We start from the raw sequence: 18,200 nt of genomic DNA, 5'->3' as shown, positions 1-18,200 counted from the left end.
GAAATGTGGTAAAACACGGTCTCTTGTGATTGATATGCCACATCACAATTAACGCGGGGTAGGGCAAATAAAATTTGTATATATCTAGTGAGGGAAACTATTCAAGGCATAACTTCTTTCTAAAACCGAAACTTGGTTACTTTTAATAACTTTTTAACCTTGATTATCGTGGTTTCGCTTTGAAGACATTAGAACTTTTTTGGTTCTCGAGACTAGGACTGAAAAAGTTACCAGTCGCAAAAATCGTTCAAAAGTTCCAACAACAGTAGAGTTCATCACTAACTTGGCTGCTTTGCTGATCATAAAACTCTACGTGTAAAAAAAGTTTTTTTATGGGAATATCAAGGCCGAGGTTAACCAAATTTTAATGACATGCTAAGAAGACAGTAACACTCCAGGACTCTGGTAAAATGTTAAACTTGCGTCAATACAGTCCAATAAATAATTTATTTTAGGGACAACATAACTGTAGAACAGCTTCAGCTTCTGGTTGCTGTACTTTTTCATTGAATAGTACAGTGTACTGGAAGTTATTACAAAGCGGATACTGAAAACTTCAATGATTGGAAACGGACATCTCAAGACTGGCATTTCAGAATCAACTGGCAAAAAACTGCAACGACTTTCAGCCCAGTCCGAAAATTAGACATTCCTTCAAAACGAGAAGCTTATCAAACTGTCAAGCTTTCAAGACATTTCGCCACAAACTTCTAATACCCAAATACCAAACAAACGGGGGCTTAAATTTTGTACATACAAAGTTATCAGACTTCATTAAGAGCAAAGTGACCTTATCATTTGCTTTAATTTACAATGCTGATTTCAAAGATCGTATTATTCATACAGTTAAATTAAGTGCGGGATCTTTGCTACAGATTATGTTCTGCATGAAAAAACTAGAAATCTTCCTTGGACTAATAGAAAAGAATATTTTCTAAATGCCTGCAAATAGCGGATTACAAAGAACCCTTTCCTTGCTCCCTATTTTCTCAAATAAGAAGTGGAAAATAAAAGCCATGAAATCTGTACAAAGGGCAGAGCTGAGGGGTTTCCCATTGTTTTCTTTTTTTACTGAAGTAAAAACGTTTTAGCTTTAGATCTACTGAGTTTCAACATATTTCTTCCAAAAATGCGTGCAGTATGTTCTAGGTAATCAAGTTCAAACAGAATTCTTCTCATTCTTGGTTGCTTTTCCTCCGTGAGATTTCTTATTACCCTAGTCCAGCTTTCTCTTTTATCAAAAAAAAAAGTCCGAGACCAGGTCAGTCCTTATTACTTTATTACACAATTTGCAGTCATGGTGACTGACCTGAAAAATAGTCAAAGTTGTATGACCATCAGTGTTAGAACTAATATGAACTACAGCGTTTGCTATTATTCAGGGGCAACCAATGACCGTTTTCTCTCAAATGCTTTTAAACGCTGTTTTAGGCTATCTGGAGTACTTTTAAAGTTCTGTAGGTTAATTTTAGGTTGCGCTAAAAATTTTTACCTGCTCTGTTATTCTAGGGGAACTTGAGTATTCTCAAATTTATTAGGGCTTTTTTGTCCATTCCCCGAAAACCTTAGGTCTTATCACCTTTCTGACAGTAATAGCTGACCTTTTTTCAGTACCCAAAACGACAGTTTTTACAATCCGAAAACAACAGACATTAAATTTCTCATATCACGAAAGTTGGAGGTGACAATTCCCTTCAGAAAATCAGAGGGGATTAAAGGCCTTCGAAATAGATAATTTACCAAAACGATCCGTTGGGTGCCCCTGATTATTTTTGTTTTAAGTCTCTCATGTTGTTGATGTGGCAGTAAGATCTGGCATTTTGTCTTTAGTATGGATGTTTACTGGTAGTACAGCTCTAAGTTCATTCCATCGTGAATTTCATCTGAAGTGGTAAATCAAGGAAAAGTGCTGTGTAATGTTTAATGCAAAATGCTGTCAAGTTATCTAACATAGAGCTGATCAGTATTGTCTGTTCCCATAAGAAGATTTAGTTCACAACACCAGAGCCTACCCTGGTTTTCAAACCATGGAGTGACAAGGACTTTCTACACCCCATACTCCTCCTTGATGGAAAGCTAGTCCACTGCAGGTTACTGCTTCCCCAGAATTTAATCAGGCTTTGCCAAAAGTTCACCAGCACCTGTTCACGCTTCTGTGTGGAGAGAGGTGGTGTGAGAGTTAAGTCTCTTGCCCAAGAATACATTTGCAAAGACACTGGTCAGTGATCACACTTAGTCCAACGCATCAATGTTTGACCACAGAGCTAACAAAAAGAACTGAGTGTTACGTGTTGAAAATCATGCACAAAATAGCACAAGGAAAGTAGTCTCATGTGACTGTATTTTGAGCTTAATTGAAATTTGTAAAATCAAGTCAATCTTGCTATTACAAATCACTATATGCAATCAAACTAATAACTTATAATCATAAGCATAAAGCATCATGGAGTCATGTTAAGTGTGTGTTGAAATCCTATCCAGTGGCGATAGTTGTTCAATGATGATTTTGGAAAGTGAGGCTGAAGCTTTCCAGATAAGGTACAAAATACCACTAGTGGTTAACACCATTTCAACAGATGAGTTTGACTTTAATCAACAAGATTTATTTGCACTGCAATATTGTACAGTGCACTAAGCTGGAAATACTGTCTTGATCAAAAGAGACCTCTTGTTAGAATAGCGATGATCTTTTATCAAAGGATACAATCCTCAAGTGTAATGTGATCTTTAAAAATGGTATACCTGCAGAAAAGGACAGATGTGGTACAGGTTATTGACTTTTGTCAACAGTGCTACAACAGTGCTGCAGTCCATTGCAGAGTTGTACCCATTTATAAACCTGGGTAGAGAGAGGCACTGCAGGGTAAAGTGTGTGAACACAACACAATGCCCCTGGCTAGGGTTTAAACTTGGACTGCTCGATCTGAAGTCGAGCACACTAACCATGATGCCACTGTGCCTCTAGAGTGCTAAGGGGTACTTACAATTGGTGAACATATTCTATTCTGGAATATTATTTAAAACCTCTTGTGAGCTAAAAGCCTAAGGTGTTAGAAGTGGTAATCCAGGTTTAATTACCACTTCTTAAGCACTATCCTGTCCCATTTGGTTCCTGTCTGAGCAGCAATAAGTTTCTTCAAGTCTCCAACAGTATCATCAGGACTAAAAACAAAGTCAAGGTTTCTGCAAAAGCTTATTCATGTTACTAAGTTTCGTTATTATGTATATAGCAGTGTCTTGGTGACACACAAAGCTTTGGTGATTCTTTTTCAATAGACCAATTTTGATATATTAAAATTCAGCCTAACACAATAGACCTCAGCATGAGGCTCTGGGGAATAAACCCCATAAACTCTGTATATATTCCCCGGGAGCCTCGTACTGAGGTCTACTGTTTTAGGCTGAACTTTAACATATCAAAATTGGTCTATTAGTGATTGCTTAATATATTTATTCAATATTGATGTCATTAATCAGAGTATTTTTCCTGCTGAATATCCATTAGTAGAAACCTCTTCATAATGAAATGTAACCACCACTGAGGTTTATTTAGGTGGACTCAAACTAAAATCCACTTTCAGTAGACAGACACTTAGAACCCTATAAATTCAACCATTATGGGCATACATGTGTATGTCAACCTTTCCTGAATTCTTTTCTATATGAATTTATACAGTTACCCTCAGGGCAGTATGATATTTTCACAGACCAATAATCCATTTCAGCTAATGGACTGACAGCCATTGGCAAGGTAATCACATATTATGTGATTTTTAAAGGCATTTTGGTGGATGAAAAACGTTCCAAGGAGGTGTAATGTACCTAGGGTCAAGGTGCCAATAGTCTTTAGATTTTAAAATGTAAAATGTCCTTAAAAACAGCTATTTACTTTCACCAATTTAACCCTCCAGGGAGTAATGTCGCAATAGTGTGATGGTAGTCGCCCTAAAGTGCCTTTTGAGTTAAAAAACTCATTTTATTCAGAATCCGTTTAGTGTATACTGTCCCATGTATTTAAAGGATACTTGCACTTGACCCGAACTTTCTTCCCAAGACGATCATTACATGTGACTTCAATCATCTTTGAGTGTGGTAATATTTCTAAGTTGGACACAATAACATAAAAAGAACAAAATTTTATTACTTGTATCATTGCCTGTCATATGGATGACTCTCATTTACATTTCTTTCAACAGTCGTTAACCATGACTGAAAATGAAAAAAAGAAAAAAAAAATGTAGTGTCAAGTTTCAGGTCTCACAGATCTTCCTGTCTTAGACCACCAAAGATCTTTGGTATGAAAATTTGTTTTTTTGATTACAATCCTTTAAATTTTGGCGTATCTTCCAGGTGAGGTTCAAGTGAACTGCACTCTACCCACGGCTAAAGTTTAAAATTTTGTACTTCATAAATCTTGATGAATGTTTAGCATAGAATTTAAAATACTTTGGTATGTATATGTTTACTGCCGGCACAACAAATTAATAATCACTACATTACATACCTTATTTTACACTCTTATCTAAAAACATGATTTGACAGCAATATTGAATAAACAACATAAGTTATTTAAACTTACAATGTTGAAAGATTTCCAAGCCAGCTATTTTACACCTATATACTTAAACTATTTGCATACTTACTTCTCCAAGTACTCGTCTAGAAAACTTAAATCCCACAGCAACTCAAACAGCGCAAAAATACTGTCAAGAAGTAAAGAAAGTCATAAATCATGGGGAACTTGGCGCCCGCGATCTTTTTTGGTCATATTGTCATGTAATCCCAAATGAAACGTCCCAAAAGGCAAATATGGTTAATTTGGTCAATCTTGTCATGTTTCATGTACCTAGAACATTAAGGAAAATGGTTTGGACCAAATTTGGTTTTCCAAACAACTATCAAAGTGAACATAATTTAGAAAAATTAAGAGATTAAGGCTGCTCAGATGTTGACCAGGCAAGTCAGTTTGTGGATATTACATGATTCAAAATCCCCTTCTCACATCAGCCGCTGAACTTCTATAATAAAGGCATATTTGTATTCTAAAATGGAGGCGCCTAACTCGTCTCAGTGCGGAGCATCTCTGCATGGTGGTTATAACCATCCCACAACCAGGAGCTGGCAAAGCACTAATACAGAAATCACGAACAAGAACTTAATTTACCCTCTCTTCATTTCGTAAGTGCGTATAATGGTTAGATGTACGGAAATTGTCTTGTAATAAAAAGTTCATGATAATTCCCCTTCGCCTCCCAAGGACGGGGTTTGCAACGAGGAGGAAAAAATTCAGGCATTCATTACAAGATCGTTAGGTGTTATTTCCTCTGTGATCGAGGCATGTAGGTAGCAGATAACCAAGGGATATGCACAGTTATAACCTTTCATGGCTCCAGGAGTTTATACCAAAACTTACTGTCTTTGTAGAGATGAAGCTGATGCAGAGGAGGAAATATCAAGCCTCCCTGGGCAATACAGGTACACTATATTATAATGGTAATTATCAAGGATAATGATAAAGGAGCTGATTTCAAGATCAGGCCTTGAATTTTAAGCATAAGTGGTAGCCAGTTGGACAGTGTATGACATTTGCAGACTGCAGACTACATGTAGGCCTGCATGTAAATACAGGCCTAAATAGCACTCTGGTTAGCCTGAATCTGAATAGCACACAGGTTACCCTGTTTACTGTTAGCTCTCAGTGATGGATATGAACAATTATACAAATATCAGTTAAAAAGTCTGCAGTCTTCAAATACTATACAGTGGGGGGAGGGAGGAGGGAACAGGGATTGTAAAACCTCCCGTTCTCGCACCCTGTTCTCCCGCTTCAAGTACCTTTATCTCCCAACTCTCACCCTTGGCCATCTTTCTCCCATACCCTGTAAATAAGGAGACTCAAAACACATCCCAGTCATTTAGCTGCACACTCCCTAGGCATTTCCTTTTTTTCCTTTGTTTTCAGCCTTGCTCCTCTCATTCACCTTTTTTGACAGCTTAAGCGACAAAATTTCAATGCTGATGACATAACCACTGTTAATGGGTTTCCAATTTTACTGGAAGTAAGCCTCAGTTTTTAAGCCCAAGGATAAATTTTTGTTTTTTGTAATTCAAATAACATTTTGGGTTCTTGTTTTTGAAAGCATTTTATTTATGCTTATTAACGGTTCCCGTCTTTTGAGAACTCCCGCTTCCCGCCCTCCCGTCCCCTATTCTCCTGGGCTCTCACCCCCTGTCTCCCCCCACCATACACTGCCAATTGGATACACCAGTCTGACCTCTGCAGATCTGATAATCAACTACATTATCAATACTTTGCTTCTGATACCGTCTATATATACTTTCTTGCCATTTAAAGGTTTGGAGTTAACAACATAGAGAAGATAGTTACACCCTTGGTAGAGAAAGGACTTAAGGTTGTTTTATTGTTTGGAGTTGTCTCCAGGCTTAATAAGGTATGTGCGTACCAGAATATTTCCGGATATTAACATACCTTTCCAACACTTTACTGGAAGGTCAGAATTTTGTCCAGTGTAATTAGCTGTAGTAGAAATACTTGGTGAGCAAATTGTAAACCAAATGGGTGTCAGGGTATCCAGTGTTTGTTCATGCATTAGAGAAAAGCTCAGTAGAGGCACCAAATATCCTGTAAGTTGAAACATTTCTTTGGGGGCACATCCATTGTAACAAATCATGCCTGCTGGTAAGCAGTGTATTGCTTTGTATTAATAACTTGCTCATTTTTTAGATTGGTCTTGGGTCCCGTCTGCCAAAAATACAACTCAAGAAAGAAGTAGCTACTTTCACTGATTTTGTTTTGTTATTCGTTTCAACTGTTTGAACTGTTCCTCAGCAGCTAGTGAAAACACCAAAATGATAACATTTGCTGCTTAATTGTCATTCAGGCTTTCTAATTATTGGGGATGTTTAGTTTGATTTTAGAATAATACTACTTTGACAATTTGTGATCCAAACTAATTAATATGACACTGCATGTGTGACCCTTTGCCATAATTACATCCAGAAACAAGGAGCCAGCAAAAGATGTGCCTAGAGGTTTGTATCAGATTATCAGGTGTTCAAGGAAGTTATTAGAGGTTTGATTGGTTTATCTTCACATGTAATGGTAGACTGGTGATGGTTACAATGCTGACAGTGAGGATTCCCCTGTGATCCTGGCCACTAAGAAGCTATCATCCTTGTATCCTGATCTGCTGATATGCTGTGACGTTTGCATTTGTCCTTATGCAACTCATGGCCATTGTGGTAAGTCCTTTCTGTTTTTCAATAATTAGTTTTCTTTTAGTTAAGAGTTTTAATCATGTTTACATGTTAAATAAAAATTTTGAGAAGTGTGGTTAGAAGGCATCAAGTTACAAGGAAACGTCCTCTTTGTTATTATTAAAACATATTATTTTTTCATATATCAGGTATTCTCAATGTTGATGGTTCTATCAACAATCCAGCAAGTATCAAACGAATAGCAGAAATATCTTTATCTTATGCCAAGGCAGGTATGAATGTTCAATATTAAGATTCAGATTTTGGTACACAGTTGAAATATTTGACAGATAATTTTAAAATTTTCCTCAGTCACTTGTTAGCTTCTTTGTTGTTTGGTTTCTTTTTATCTCTTGTGGCATTGGACACTAAACTAAGATAACCTTCAGTAAATTCAACCCACTGTATCATAATTCTGGGTTCAGGATTCAAAGCTGGGACACATTGGTAGGAAGCTACATGTAGCACTGTCACCGTACCCCACCCTTGCTCGCCATGCCAGCTTGGCAAAGTCTTTTATCCACAGTAGGATGACTTAACTGTATAACCAGCTTTAAGGACTGTGGCAGATTTCTAAATTTAATCTTGCTTGATATCATGTAGGATGTCATGTGATAGCCCCATCAGACATGATGGACAACCGTATTGCAGCCATTAAGGAAATTTTACACAGGATGGGTTATGGAGGAAAGGTACCATATAATACCAGAATGAAAAAGTGCTTTCTCAGGTAGTTCTTCAGAGTTACTGTAGTGGTAGTGAGATATTTACAAGGTAATTTGAAACACTGGTGCTTGAATGTATTGTTGTCTGTGGTTCTTGTTTAACTTTGAAAAATTAAAATCATACAAAAAGTAGATAATAATAATAACTTTTAATTATGTATATTATGCGCCAATTAAATAGTAGATATCACTTGATACATGTTTGAGCTCCCAAGGCACTTTCAAATCAAATTATTATGAAATGTTAAACAAGAAATTAATAGTAAAGGATTCCTGTCAGAAATGAATGTTGTTTGTTTCTCAACAATCTTGTTCACAGCGGCTGCGATCCTTTTGGTTAGTACCAAGAGATTGAGACCTTTGAGAGAAATCTTAAAGGAGCTCAGTCATAGTATTTTGAGTTATTTTGGCCACATACAAAATTACCTTTAAATGGTAGGAAAACTGAAAACAACAGTTTAATAAGATAGAGAAACACCAAAGAGATAATGATAAACTATAAAGGAACAAGGATGGCTAAGGATGGAGATGATTAACACGGATTACAAACAACAAATTTGAAAAATTGAGGCTAAACTTTTCAGTAAGTGCAAACCGTGACGTAGCTCCTTTAAGGTGAACCAGCATTAGTTACAGAGGTAACTCTCTCCATGCATGCGCACAATCAATCCTGATCCAGGATTTTCTGGTTCCAGTTTTCAATTTTGTCCAGAGCACCAGCCGTTCAGTTACTGCTGACCAAAAATGCATGGTCCGAGGGGCAAGATTGGTTTCTCAACTGTATACACAGCACGTATAGCAGAGCAGATAAAATGTAGTGTGTATGGGTAAATATTCATGTCACTACAATGTGCTATAATTGTCTTCTTTTAGGTTGCAGTAATGAGCTACAGTGCCAAGTTTGCCTCTAGTTTTTATGGTCCATTCAGGTAAGCTGCAAACTAATTTCTTCTCTGTCACGACTCTCAGGGTTTGTCACTAATCTTTCAAGCCTCTTGTGAGATTGTGTTTTTCTTGTGGCATTAAATACATCATATCCCAATTATCATGATTAAGCCCAAACATTAAAATGTTTCCATTACAAAATTCCTTGCCCAAAGATGAAAAGAATGCCTTTGGAAATAGGAACAGTGCAAACTCTGCTTCCAATGCGAACTAGAGTTTCGACCACCTGTCTTTCATTTTTTTGTTCTTAAGGTAAACCTCATTCATTTACAGAGAGGCAGCCAAGAGTGCACCAGCATTTGGCGACAGGAGATGTTACCAGTTGCCATTAGGCTCTAAGGGTCTTGCAGCCAGAGCAGTGGTACGTTTTGCTGTGTCATTACCAGTGCAGCTTGGGGTCAGATTTTTGGATACTGTAACTAAGTTTAGCAAGTTCTCTGCTTGGTTTTCTCTCAAGATTTTGAAACAAAGGTCACTGCATCTCAATCTCAGATTTTACCATTTACTACTACATACTTGTAGACATGTCTGAGTGTGTTAAATTTTTACATCATTGCTGGTGTTACTTGAAAAAATGTCTAGGAGCGTGATGTCAAAGAAGGTGCAGACATGCTGATGGTGAAACCAGGAATGGCATATCTTGATATTGTGAGACAGACTAAGGATAAGGTACTACAGGTTTTGATTGTTTTTGTATAAACTATTAACAACCAAACTATTTTACATTTTAGTACCGTATCATTAGCGCAATTTCTTGTGTCTATCAAAGTGAAACTAAAGAAATTATTTCAGTCTGTAGAACCTACCCTTTTAATTCTTGCTGTCTATCTTCAGCTACTGCTATCTTAATCACTTTAACAGGGAAACCTTACAAATCATTTTAACTTAGAGGTAGCCTTTTATGGTTTCTTATTAATTAATAGGCTTCCTTGCCAGCTCTTACAGTATACTGGAAATTTGTTCAATAATTTTACTTGTGGTCATATTACCTACGAAAATATGAGTTTCCTGGTGGGCAATTAGGTCACTGAGTTCCCCAGATGAGCCTCCCAATGAGAAACAAACAGGTTTAGTCAGTGCATGGCTGTGCAATATAAGATCAGTTTGTCACCTTTTTGTGAGGTGAGTTGGCAGCACATGTAGATATACCCACTTGAATTCTTATAACCTAAATAATTGAAACCCTTAGCTTTTTTCCCAAAGGAATATTGGGAAAGCTGCACTTACCAAGGGTGGCGCAAGCACAACTAACTTGTGTACTCTTGATTAAATTCTAGTTTCCTGACTTGCCTCTGGCAATTTACCAGGTTTGTAAACAACATTTTCTAATTTGTACATTTGAAACATTTCACTCAGAATCATTATGAGCAGACAATGCTTGACGAGGACTTCGGCCGCTTGGTGGCTATTGGCCTTTGCACACATTGCAGACCTATACTATAAGGTTTTTTATCATCTATCAAGTTTGTAAGTGTGTACAGAAATGTACTAAGGTTATTAGATTGGATTTGTATATACAGGGTTCGTACCCTTTTTCAGAAACAAATTTCCAGGACTTTTCCAGGACTCAGATTGATTTTTCCAGGACTCTAAAATTCACATTAACCCTTTCACTCCCGAGATCTTAATGTTAATTCTCCTCACTGTCTGCCATACATTTCATATTTTTTACTTGAGTTTAACAGATTTCCAGAACTTTCCAGGACTTTCCAGGTTTTCCAGGACCTGTACAAACCCAGTATATACAGTTGAACCCTGCTTTTTCAAACTCTCAGGGGAAACAAAAAATAGTTCGAAATAGCTGATAATAAAGGTTGGTTTTCACTAGCGACGGAGTCGTAATCAGAAGTGTAGAGCGATACGATCTGGTGAAAATCAAACCGGCATAGTCGAAAGCTGAACGCCCTTTCTGCTTATGACTGCGTTGCTTACGATCTAGTGAAAACTAGATTGTTGGAGTTGGAAGCAGAAGCTGAAGAATACACCAATCACAATGTTAGATTCCAGGCCTTGTGATTGGTTTATTCTTCTGCTTCTGCTTCCGACTCCAACAATCTAGTTTTCACTAGATCGTAAGCAACAGAGTTATTAACAGAATCAGAAGAAATGGAAACGTTCTGATTCTTCTGACTCCAATTCTGTTGAGCTTATGATTCTGCTTACGGCTCTGATTTTTGATTTTCACTAGGTCATAAGCTTTCTTAGGACTCCAACTACAACTCTGGCTCTGTCGCTAGTGAAACTTAAATGACTGAAGGGTAAATCCTTGAGACTAGGCCTAACTGATCCTGAGGCAACTTTATCATTACTGCAGGTTTCTGGAGAGTTTGCCATGCTGTACCATGGAAGCAAAGCTGGAGCTTTTGACTTGAAGACCATAGTGTTAGAATGTTTAACATCAATGAGAAGGGCAGGTAATTATTAGCATCAAGATGACAATAATATAATTGTTATTGTGGAGTTAGCAGTTTGTTTCAAGCTTGATTGCTTGCCAGGTTTAAAAAGCTGCTAATAGGGTCAGTTTAGAAAGACATTTGAAAATGAACATTAACAATAAGAACGTTACATGACCTTTCGATGACCTCATGTCATCACTGTCCTCTTCAAAAGAAAATTACATAATTAACTGACATATATAAAAGCTTTTCAAACAAAAACAACCTGGTGTCATGAATCTTTCAAAGGCCGTCTAAGGTCTGACAACTACATGTACTAAACAAATTGAAATGTCATGATCATGTTAATTGCCCTGGTATTATTGTGTTTCAGGTGCAGATATTATCATAACATATTTTGTTCCACAATTATTGGACTGGCTAGAAGAACACCACTGAAGATCAATGACCACAGTCGGATCATGCACTCGCAATAATAATTATTGTATTAGAGTACTGTATGTAGGTTGTGTTACTGCACATCTTTATGCATCATGTAGGATTTAGAAAACCCATGGTAAGAATTAAATTTTAATCATAAATGCACATATTTTGTCATTACAAATTTTCTATTTAATATGGCATTTTATTTTTTGCTAAGTGGGTAGTATTTTAAGAGCCTTCAGTTGAGCAAAGTATAACCAGAGAATAGAGAACTGTGCTGTATTGAACAGAAAATATTTGAGTGGAGTATTTATCACGTATAATGTGTTAGACTTGCACCTAATTAAAACAAGGGTAACACAAATCCCTGAATGAATCATTACTGCCATAGAACTGCACTTGATAAATTAAATGCTTGATTACCAGTTACATGTAAGTTTACTGGATTCATACTGAACTCTTTTAAGATGTATCTTTAAAGCCTGGTTTTCACTAGTGAGGAAAGCACAAGCGTAAACACAAGTGCAAGCACAAGTGCATGTACAAGCACAAAGCAAGCACAAGCACAAGCACAAGCACAAGCACAAGCACAAGCACAAGCGCAAGCAATAGAGATTACTTAAGTGAAAACGAAATTCAACGCAATCACAAGCACAAGCAAAATCATCCAAACCTTCCAAAATGTTTAGGCGTGAGGTAATCTGGATCCAGTGTTTTCATTGGCCAAACTTAACCACGTGTGGCAAATATCCTTGTGCTTGTGTTATGCCTGAACAGTATTTTGTTTTCACCTGTTCCAGTGGAAACACAAGCATAAGCGCAAGCACAAGTCTAAGGAGAAATTTTGATCCTTTTGCTTGTGCTTGTGTTTGTGCCTGTGTCAAGACTGTTATCATGGTGAAATAAGAATTATTGTGTTTGCGCTTGTGCTCGCGCCACTAGTAAAAACCAAGCTTAAGAGAAACAAAATAGATCTTGGGAAAGCAGAACTTCAAGATGCAAAGCACTTTAGGAATTAGGCACAGGGGTTAAAATTATTTATAGATAAGAGGAGTAAGAACCTGTAGGTAGTATTTCGAATATTTAATTATTTTACTAACAAAATCACAAGAATGAGACAATGTAGACAATTGATTTTTACTTTGCGTTTTTTTCTAATTTACTGAGGTTGTTCATAAAATAATCAACACTTCAATCTGTTGTCTGTTTTTACAGAAGTCTTCAATATAAATATTGTGATAAGAATTGAATGCCAAAACAAGTTTGATAACTTTTTAGGATTTCATGCGCTTGTCCTTTCACTTGGTAGCGATCTTCAAATAGCCATTTCTGATCTTATGTACATGTAATAATTTTGTTGTAAAAATAATCCTGAATTGTGAAATGGATAAAATAATTCTTTGCAAGGCATGAATAAATACATTGATTTTCAGCTTTTGAAGCTTCATACACATTTACAGTCTCATGATTCCTGGTTTCATGTATTAAGTAATTCTTTTATTGCTGAACTGTCTGCAACATCAGCTGGTTGAAAGCCGTCATTGTCAGCAATTGAACAATCTGCTCCAGACTGTAATAGCTCTTTTACTATTGACAGAAAGTCACAGGTGGCAGCTGTTATGTGGAACAAAAGAAAAAAAAAACAGTTTTAAACTTATTTACCTTGAAAACCATTCAAAAAGGGCTTCATTGCTATGTGTGTATCTACTACAGCTATATGTAGGACACTACACATGAAAATAAGGAATGCAAGTCCTGATCTAAAAGAAGCTTTGGATAATGAAAAGGAATGAGTTTCACTCCCATGCAACTTACCAAAGTTGTATTAGTTAGGTGTGGGAACGAAAAGAAAAATAATGTGTAAATTATGAAAATTTAATTCGTAAAAAAAAAACTCTATATGAAAGAAAGTCTCATTTCTCTAATGAAAACTACCTGTACCTACCATAGTGTAATGGTGTTTGACCATCAGCATCCTAGTTTAAAAAATCAAATCCAGTTTAAATATAAAAGCAGATAGATCATCATTTGAGAATGTACTAGGGTGAAGAGAAAACCACTTCTCAGGCTTGCCCAGACATCATTCTCACTAGCCCCCAAAACACTTCTTTCTAGTACAATTAAATAATTTGAAATTTTACTCCCCGGTACCCCCAGCGGCTCATGTCAAAAAGAGTGAGTAAACTAATACAATATTTTATCCCTTTTCTGTACGTATGTCTGTAAGTTGAATTTCCTCTGAAACAATTGTCCCAAAACGTTCAATTGCCAACTGAGCAAGCAAAGGATAGAATCCATTAGCCCGGCTGTAAAATTCACTAGCCTCAGGCAATCAGACTTGACTTTTTGAACATAATTTGTGTATTAGCCACAAAAAAATAGACTCATTTTCACACAAAACTAGGAATCCTCAAGAGTGTACACAATTCTCTAAAAAAAACTACCAAGGAAACAAAAGTTAGTTGGAATGATTTATTGTCTTAAGTGGAAAGACCAGGTAACTACATGTACACAGATTTGAGTTTAATTATTCCATTTGCCTTTAAATGTCCTCTGAACTCACAAACACTGGTAATTTGAATTGAATCTTATAAAAACAAGCTTTTGAAATGAGATCACTACCTTGCTCTTGGAAATTACCAGTTTTTAACTAACATGACAGAAATAAAACTCTACTTTTAATAATATTAGTTAATCAGAATTCTGTGGATTTAATTGCTGGTCAAGAAATGGCCAATGGCTGACAGGCTGAGACCATTCAGTCCTTAGAGTCACAAAAAAACTTTTCAGTGATATTTCTACCTGTGTGTTTACTCCAGCCTTGTTTTTTATTAGGTGCGTCACTACATTTTCATGACCTCGGTCACAGGCCCAGTGAAGTAGTGTCAGCCCCTAAGAATAACAGATACAAATAAGCAGACATGCAGAGCTCTTCTGACTTGGGGGGCTATGACCTTCTTGCCAGAAAAAAAAAATGACAATGCTCAAATGTACGAGTGTTGAAATGGGATACAGATGCATGAAAAAAAAAAAAAAATTGCACAAGAAACAAAACGAGACCAATAAACCTTTCAAAAATATGCCCTCGTATGCTCAGCAGCCCAATACCTGTTCATCCTTGCTGTTAATGTTTTCTCTTGTGAGCAGAGCATCCATCTTTTTTGCATTTCCCTCCTTGCACCAATCAAACACTGACTTGTTAGTATCACTATGAAGTGAAATCAAATCACAGACATTCTGAGAATTCAACAGAAGGGTTTCAGTAGTTTTTAAGCCAAGGGTTAAACTCTTGGAATGTCCTAGGTGTGTCATTGCTAGCTCACTGACTACCACAAATCTAGTATATAATTATATCAGACCAAATAGTCCCCTGAAAGTAGGCCTAAAATGGCCATCGATGAAAGGGCACTGTGACCAATAAAAAACTGTGACTAAAACTTTTCCCAATATAAAATAAGCTGTACAAAACATGTCGAAACAACAAATATTTCAAAATTAGACAGGAGAAGTATCAGACAAGCACTGAGACTCCATTTTTGACCAAGAAGCTTAAAAATCTAATCCCAGAGAGCACACATATATACCAGAATAGCTTACATGAGGGAGTTCTTCCCACTGGCTACTTCAGTTTCTGGTTAAACCAGGGCAGTGATCAGGTTACAAATTATACCAATGAAGTACTGATCCTGCATGTTTCTTTTCTGAATCATTCACCCTAATGTAAATTAGTCTAAGTAACTTATTTCGAAACAAGTAAATTATTAGTACAGACCTTATAATATCATCATCATCATCATCTCCTCGCAGAGTGCTGACAGCAAGGCCCATTGTCTGCTTATGAGCAGGTTTTTCACTTTCCTTTACAGTCTGTGTCAAAATGTTTGAGTACAGCAAGGTAATTTGAAGTGGTGTCAGATCCTTTAGCAATAAAATTCACCCCAAATTTAACCCAAATGAACAGAAAACTGAGAATATGGACTGCAAAGATATTAATAACTTACCAAGTCATCAGTGACAGCATATTTTGCCTCCCATTCTGGGTCTGTTTCAAACAGTTTCTGGATATAAAGTTCTAGGGCTTTTTGCTTGGATATCTCTCCAAGCTTTTTCCATGAGTCCCTTTAAAAATAAGAGATGCAAGGATCGACTTAGTTCACATGACAATAGCTAATTCCCCCTTTGACATTTACCTAAAGGAAATCATGGTTATTGTATTCATCATCTTGAACTGGATATTTAATTTGACGACTACAACTACCAAGATTCCTGCAGGTGCATCTCAAAGAGGGAATTAGCCATTAAAGATTGTGGGAGATATTCGAGCACTCTGATTTCCTTTTGAGAAACTGAGCCTGAATCAGTTTTCTACTCATTTCCTAATCCTAGCCAGAGAGATCTACCTGTATTCTGGGAGAACAATTTCTATTAATTAATTGGAGTAGGAGAGGTAGCTGGGGAAAGACATTTAACAAGAAGTGGGTTTCACAGGGTGATAGGATTCAGGAGAAAATTAAAGAGAAGTTACTTCTATCATAACATCATATTGCATAATGTTTTACAATAGAAAAAAATCACTACAAAATAAAAGCTACTAGGGAAGGGGGTACTTCAGAGTGGAAAAACCTACTGCGTAGCTTTCTGCCTATCCTAGCTCTACTTGTGGGCCCAAGTAATAATGTAAGCTGTAAGAAGCTACAATGGTTCACAGTGGTTGAAAGGAACAGCGGACTCTAATGAGGTACATGAGGATGTCGCTCAGTTGATTTATTCATACCGGGGCGAGCATGAATTTTTTTCAGCATTTCACTGTAAAGAAAACAAGTCTCCCCCTACCTGCTCAGAGGCTCTCTTGCTTATATATTCAGTGGGTTGTTTATATGGATGCAATATGTAAAGAGTGTTTGTGGATAAAATGTGTCTTGTCAACAAAATTTCTGGTATACCGCGGGAATATAAAGGGTTCGGAAACCATCTTTAGGTTGATTTTGTCTGACAAAGATTGATTCCCCACAAAAACAATACACTAGCTTTCCATTAGTGACGCTAAAATGTTGCTGCTTCCCAGGAAAATTGGAAAAGCATACAAAGTTCGTAACCTTTTTTTGTTTACACAATCAACAAAATTCTCGCCATTTTTTTAAACTTGGAGCCTGGTGCACAGTCAAAACTCTTGCATGCTTACTACGTTTTTCCGCTCTGAAAGGGGATACAGAACTAAGAGTCAATAGTAAATACACATAAAGTGGAAAATTTAGAACCCATTTGGCCCCACCTAACAATTACATATGACATAATTCAGCCACTGTCAAGCTATAAGGTATTCATAGCTTTCACCAATTGACATCTTGACATGAATCCTGAAAGGGTTTTCACTACCTAAAATTAAGCTATTTGTGTGAAGTAGGTGATATCCATTCATTTATCAGCCAAAGTGCTACTCGCACAAATAATGACTCTAGGAATCCCAAGGGTTGATGTGGACACTGGTATCATTTCAGGTTAAATATTGGTCTAAGTGCCAACAAATTTAAGATCCATCCTTTCTTTTTTCATTCACTGAGAATTATGTTGTGTACAGACCAATGATAGGGAATTCCTTACGATGTACGTCTGTAAATGTAGACTTATATATATATTAATGTAAGACATAGAATTGCCACTTTTTTTAAAAAAAATAATAAAAATAAAAAGAATTACCACTTTGCCCTTCCAACAACGTCCCAAAATCCTGGTCTTGACGTATTGCATGGTCCTTCTTTTGCCTTACTCATAAAAAAGAAAAGAAGCAATTCGCCGAAAATGATGAGAGAAATGTGTTCTGACAGGTTTTCAAAAACAAAAAGTACTTGGGAAAATGCTACTAACAAAGAGGGTATTTACAAGAAATTTAATGGACTAACCTGTTTGTATAAAGCATAGAAAGCAAGCTTTTTCTCGTCGCTCAAATTACGCATAGTTCTGACAAATTCTGTCGCCGCCTGAAAGAGCTTTTCTAAGTCTTCTGTATCGAGAACAACTTCATCAAAGTACTCCGCCATCTTGGCTGTTAGGTAAGTTTGTCATGTATGGAGACACAAACTGTACCAGAGGGCAGGTCGCAGGCCCTGTAGGAGGGGGCATTGGGGCCTACTAGAAACTGTAAAACGCTGAAACCCCGCTCAATAGGTCCTTTGTAGCTAAGCCATCACGTGACCTACTTTTCATAAAATTATGGGTTATAACTTAAGAAATGCCAGAAATGGAAAAAGCATGTCAAAAATATCAAAATGGCCAAGTTTGAGGCCCCCATCATTAAGGAATGACACTGACAGTCTGAATTTTTAAAAGAATAAGAAGATTTGTATGAAAAAAGTCGTTGGAGAGCAAGGTCTTGCTCTCCAGCAACATTTTCCATACAAATCCTCTAAATTTTCCGAAAACTCAAGCTGTTGTA

General features: G+C 36.8%; 3 protein-coding genes across 7 annotated transcripts; 1 reads left to right on the top strand and 2 right to left on the bottom strand.

The window, feature by feature from the left end:
- Positions 1-440: 440 nt before the first annotated feature.
- On the bottom strand, positions 441-4,734 carry LOC145493207 (ubiquitin-like protein 5). Of its 3 annotated transcripts, XM_081472640.1 has the most exons (6): positions 4,644-4,734; positions 4,183-4,209; positions 4,026-4,101; positions 3,079-3,162; positions 2,705-2,742; positions 441-1,883 (listed from the first exon to the last, which is right to left on the bottom strand). In XM_081472640.1, the coding sequence occupies exons 3-6, from the start codon at positions 4,079-4,081 to the stop codon at positions 1,840-1,842; spliced, it is 222 nt and encodes a 73-aa protein (XP_081328766.1). In that variant the 5' UTR covers positions 4,082-4,101; positions 4,183-4,209; positions 4,644-4,734; the 3' UTR covers positions 441-1,839. The 3 variants fall into 3 exon arrangements, with proteins under 3 accessions (XP_081328766.1, XP_081328758.1, XP_081328751.1); XM_081472632.1 differs by lacking the exon at positions 4,183-4,209 and having other exon boundaries at positions 4,644-4,726; XM_081472625.1 differs by having other exon boundaries at positions 4,026-4,209; positions 4,644-4,725.
- Positions 4,735-4,863: 129 nt separating this feature from the next.
- Positions 4,864-13,213, top strand: LOC145493115 (delta-aminolevulinic acid dehydratase-like). Of its 2 annotated transcripts, XR_014050096.1 has the most exons (13): positions 4,864-5,178; positions 5,425-5,475; positions 6,356-6,452; positions 7,128-7,263; positions 7,428-7,511; positions 7,882-7,970; positions 8,877-8,932; positions 9,222-9,309; positions 9,531-9,617; positions 10,226-10,255; positions 11,263-11,362; positions 11,718-12,320; positions 12,368-13,213. XR_014050096.1 is itself a non-coding variant. In XM_081472521.1 (12 exons), exons 1-12 carry the CDS (start codon positions 5,048-5,050, stop codon positions 11,780-11,782), a joined length of 1,014 nt encoding a protein of 337 aa, XP_081328647.1. In that variant the 5' UTR covers positions 4,864-5,047; the 3' UTR covers positions 11,783-13,213. The 2 variants fall into 2 exon arrangements, 1 of the variants encoding a protein (XP_081328647.1); XM_081472521.1 differs by having other exon boundaries at positions 11,718-13,213.
- A 28-nt stretch (positions 13,214-13,241) lies between these two features.
- Positions 13,242-18,042, bottom strand: LOC145493149 (acyl-CoA-binding domain-containing protein 6-like). Of its 2 annotated transcripts, none has more exons than XM_081472551.1 (8): positions 17,668-18,042; positions 17,465-17,529; positions 15,769-15,886; positions 15,540-15,634; positions 14,876-14,975; positions 14,570-14,659; positions 13,713-13,743; positions 13,242-13,381 (listed from the first exon to the last, which is right to left on the bottom strand). In XM_081472551.1, exons 1-8 carry the CDS (start codon positions 17,803-17,805, stop codon positions 13,245-13,247), a joined length of 774 nt encoding a protein of 257 aa, XP_081328677.1. In that variant the 5' UTR covers positions 17,806-18,042; the 3' UTR covers positions 13,242-13,244. The 2 variants fall into 2 exon arrangements, with proteins under 2 accessions (XP_081328677.1, XP_081328685.1); XM_081472559.1 differs by having other exon boundaries at positions 17,465-17,533; positions 17,668-17,759.
- Positions 18,043-18,200: the final 158 nt, after the last annotated feature.

The sequence above is a fragment of the Orbicella franksi genome, chromosome 1, assembly GCF_964199315.1.
Source record: "Orbicella franksi chromosome 1, jaOrbFran1.1, whole genome shotgun sequence".
Classification (NCBI taxonomy): domain Eukaryota; kingdom Metazoa; phylum Cnidaria; class Anthozoa; order Scleractinia; family Merulinidae; genus Orbicella; species Orbicella franksi.
The sequence above is the reverse complement of the archived record's forward strand: the minus strand, read 5'-3'. Positions and strand labels throughout refer to the sequence as shown.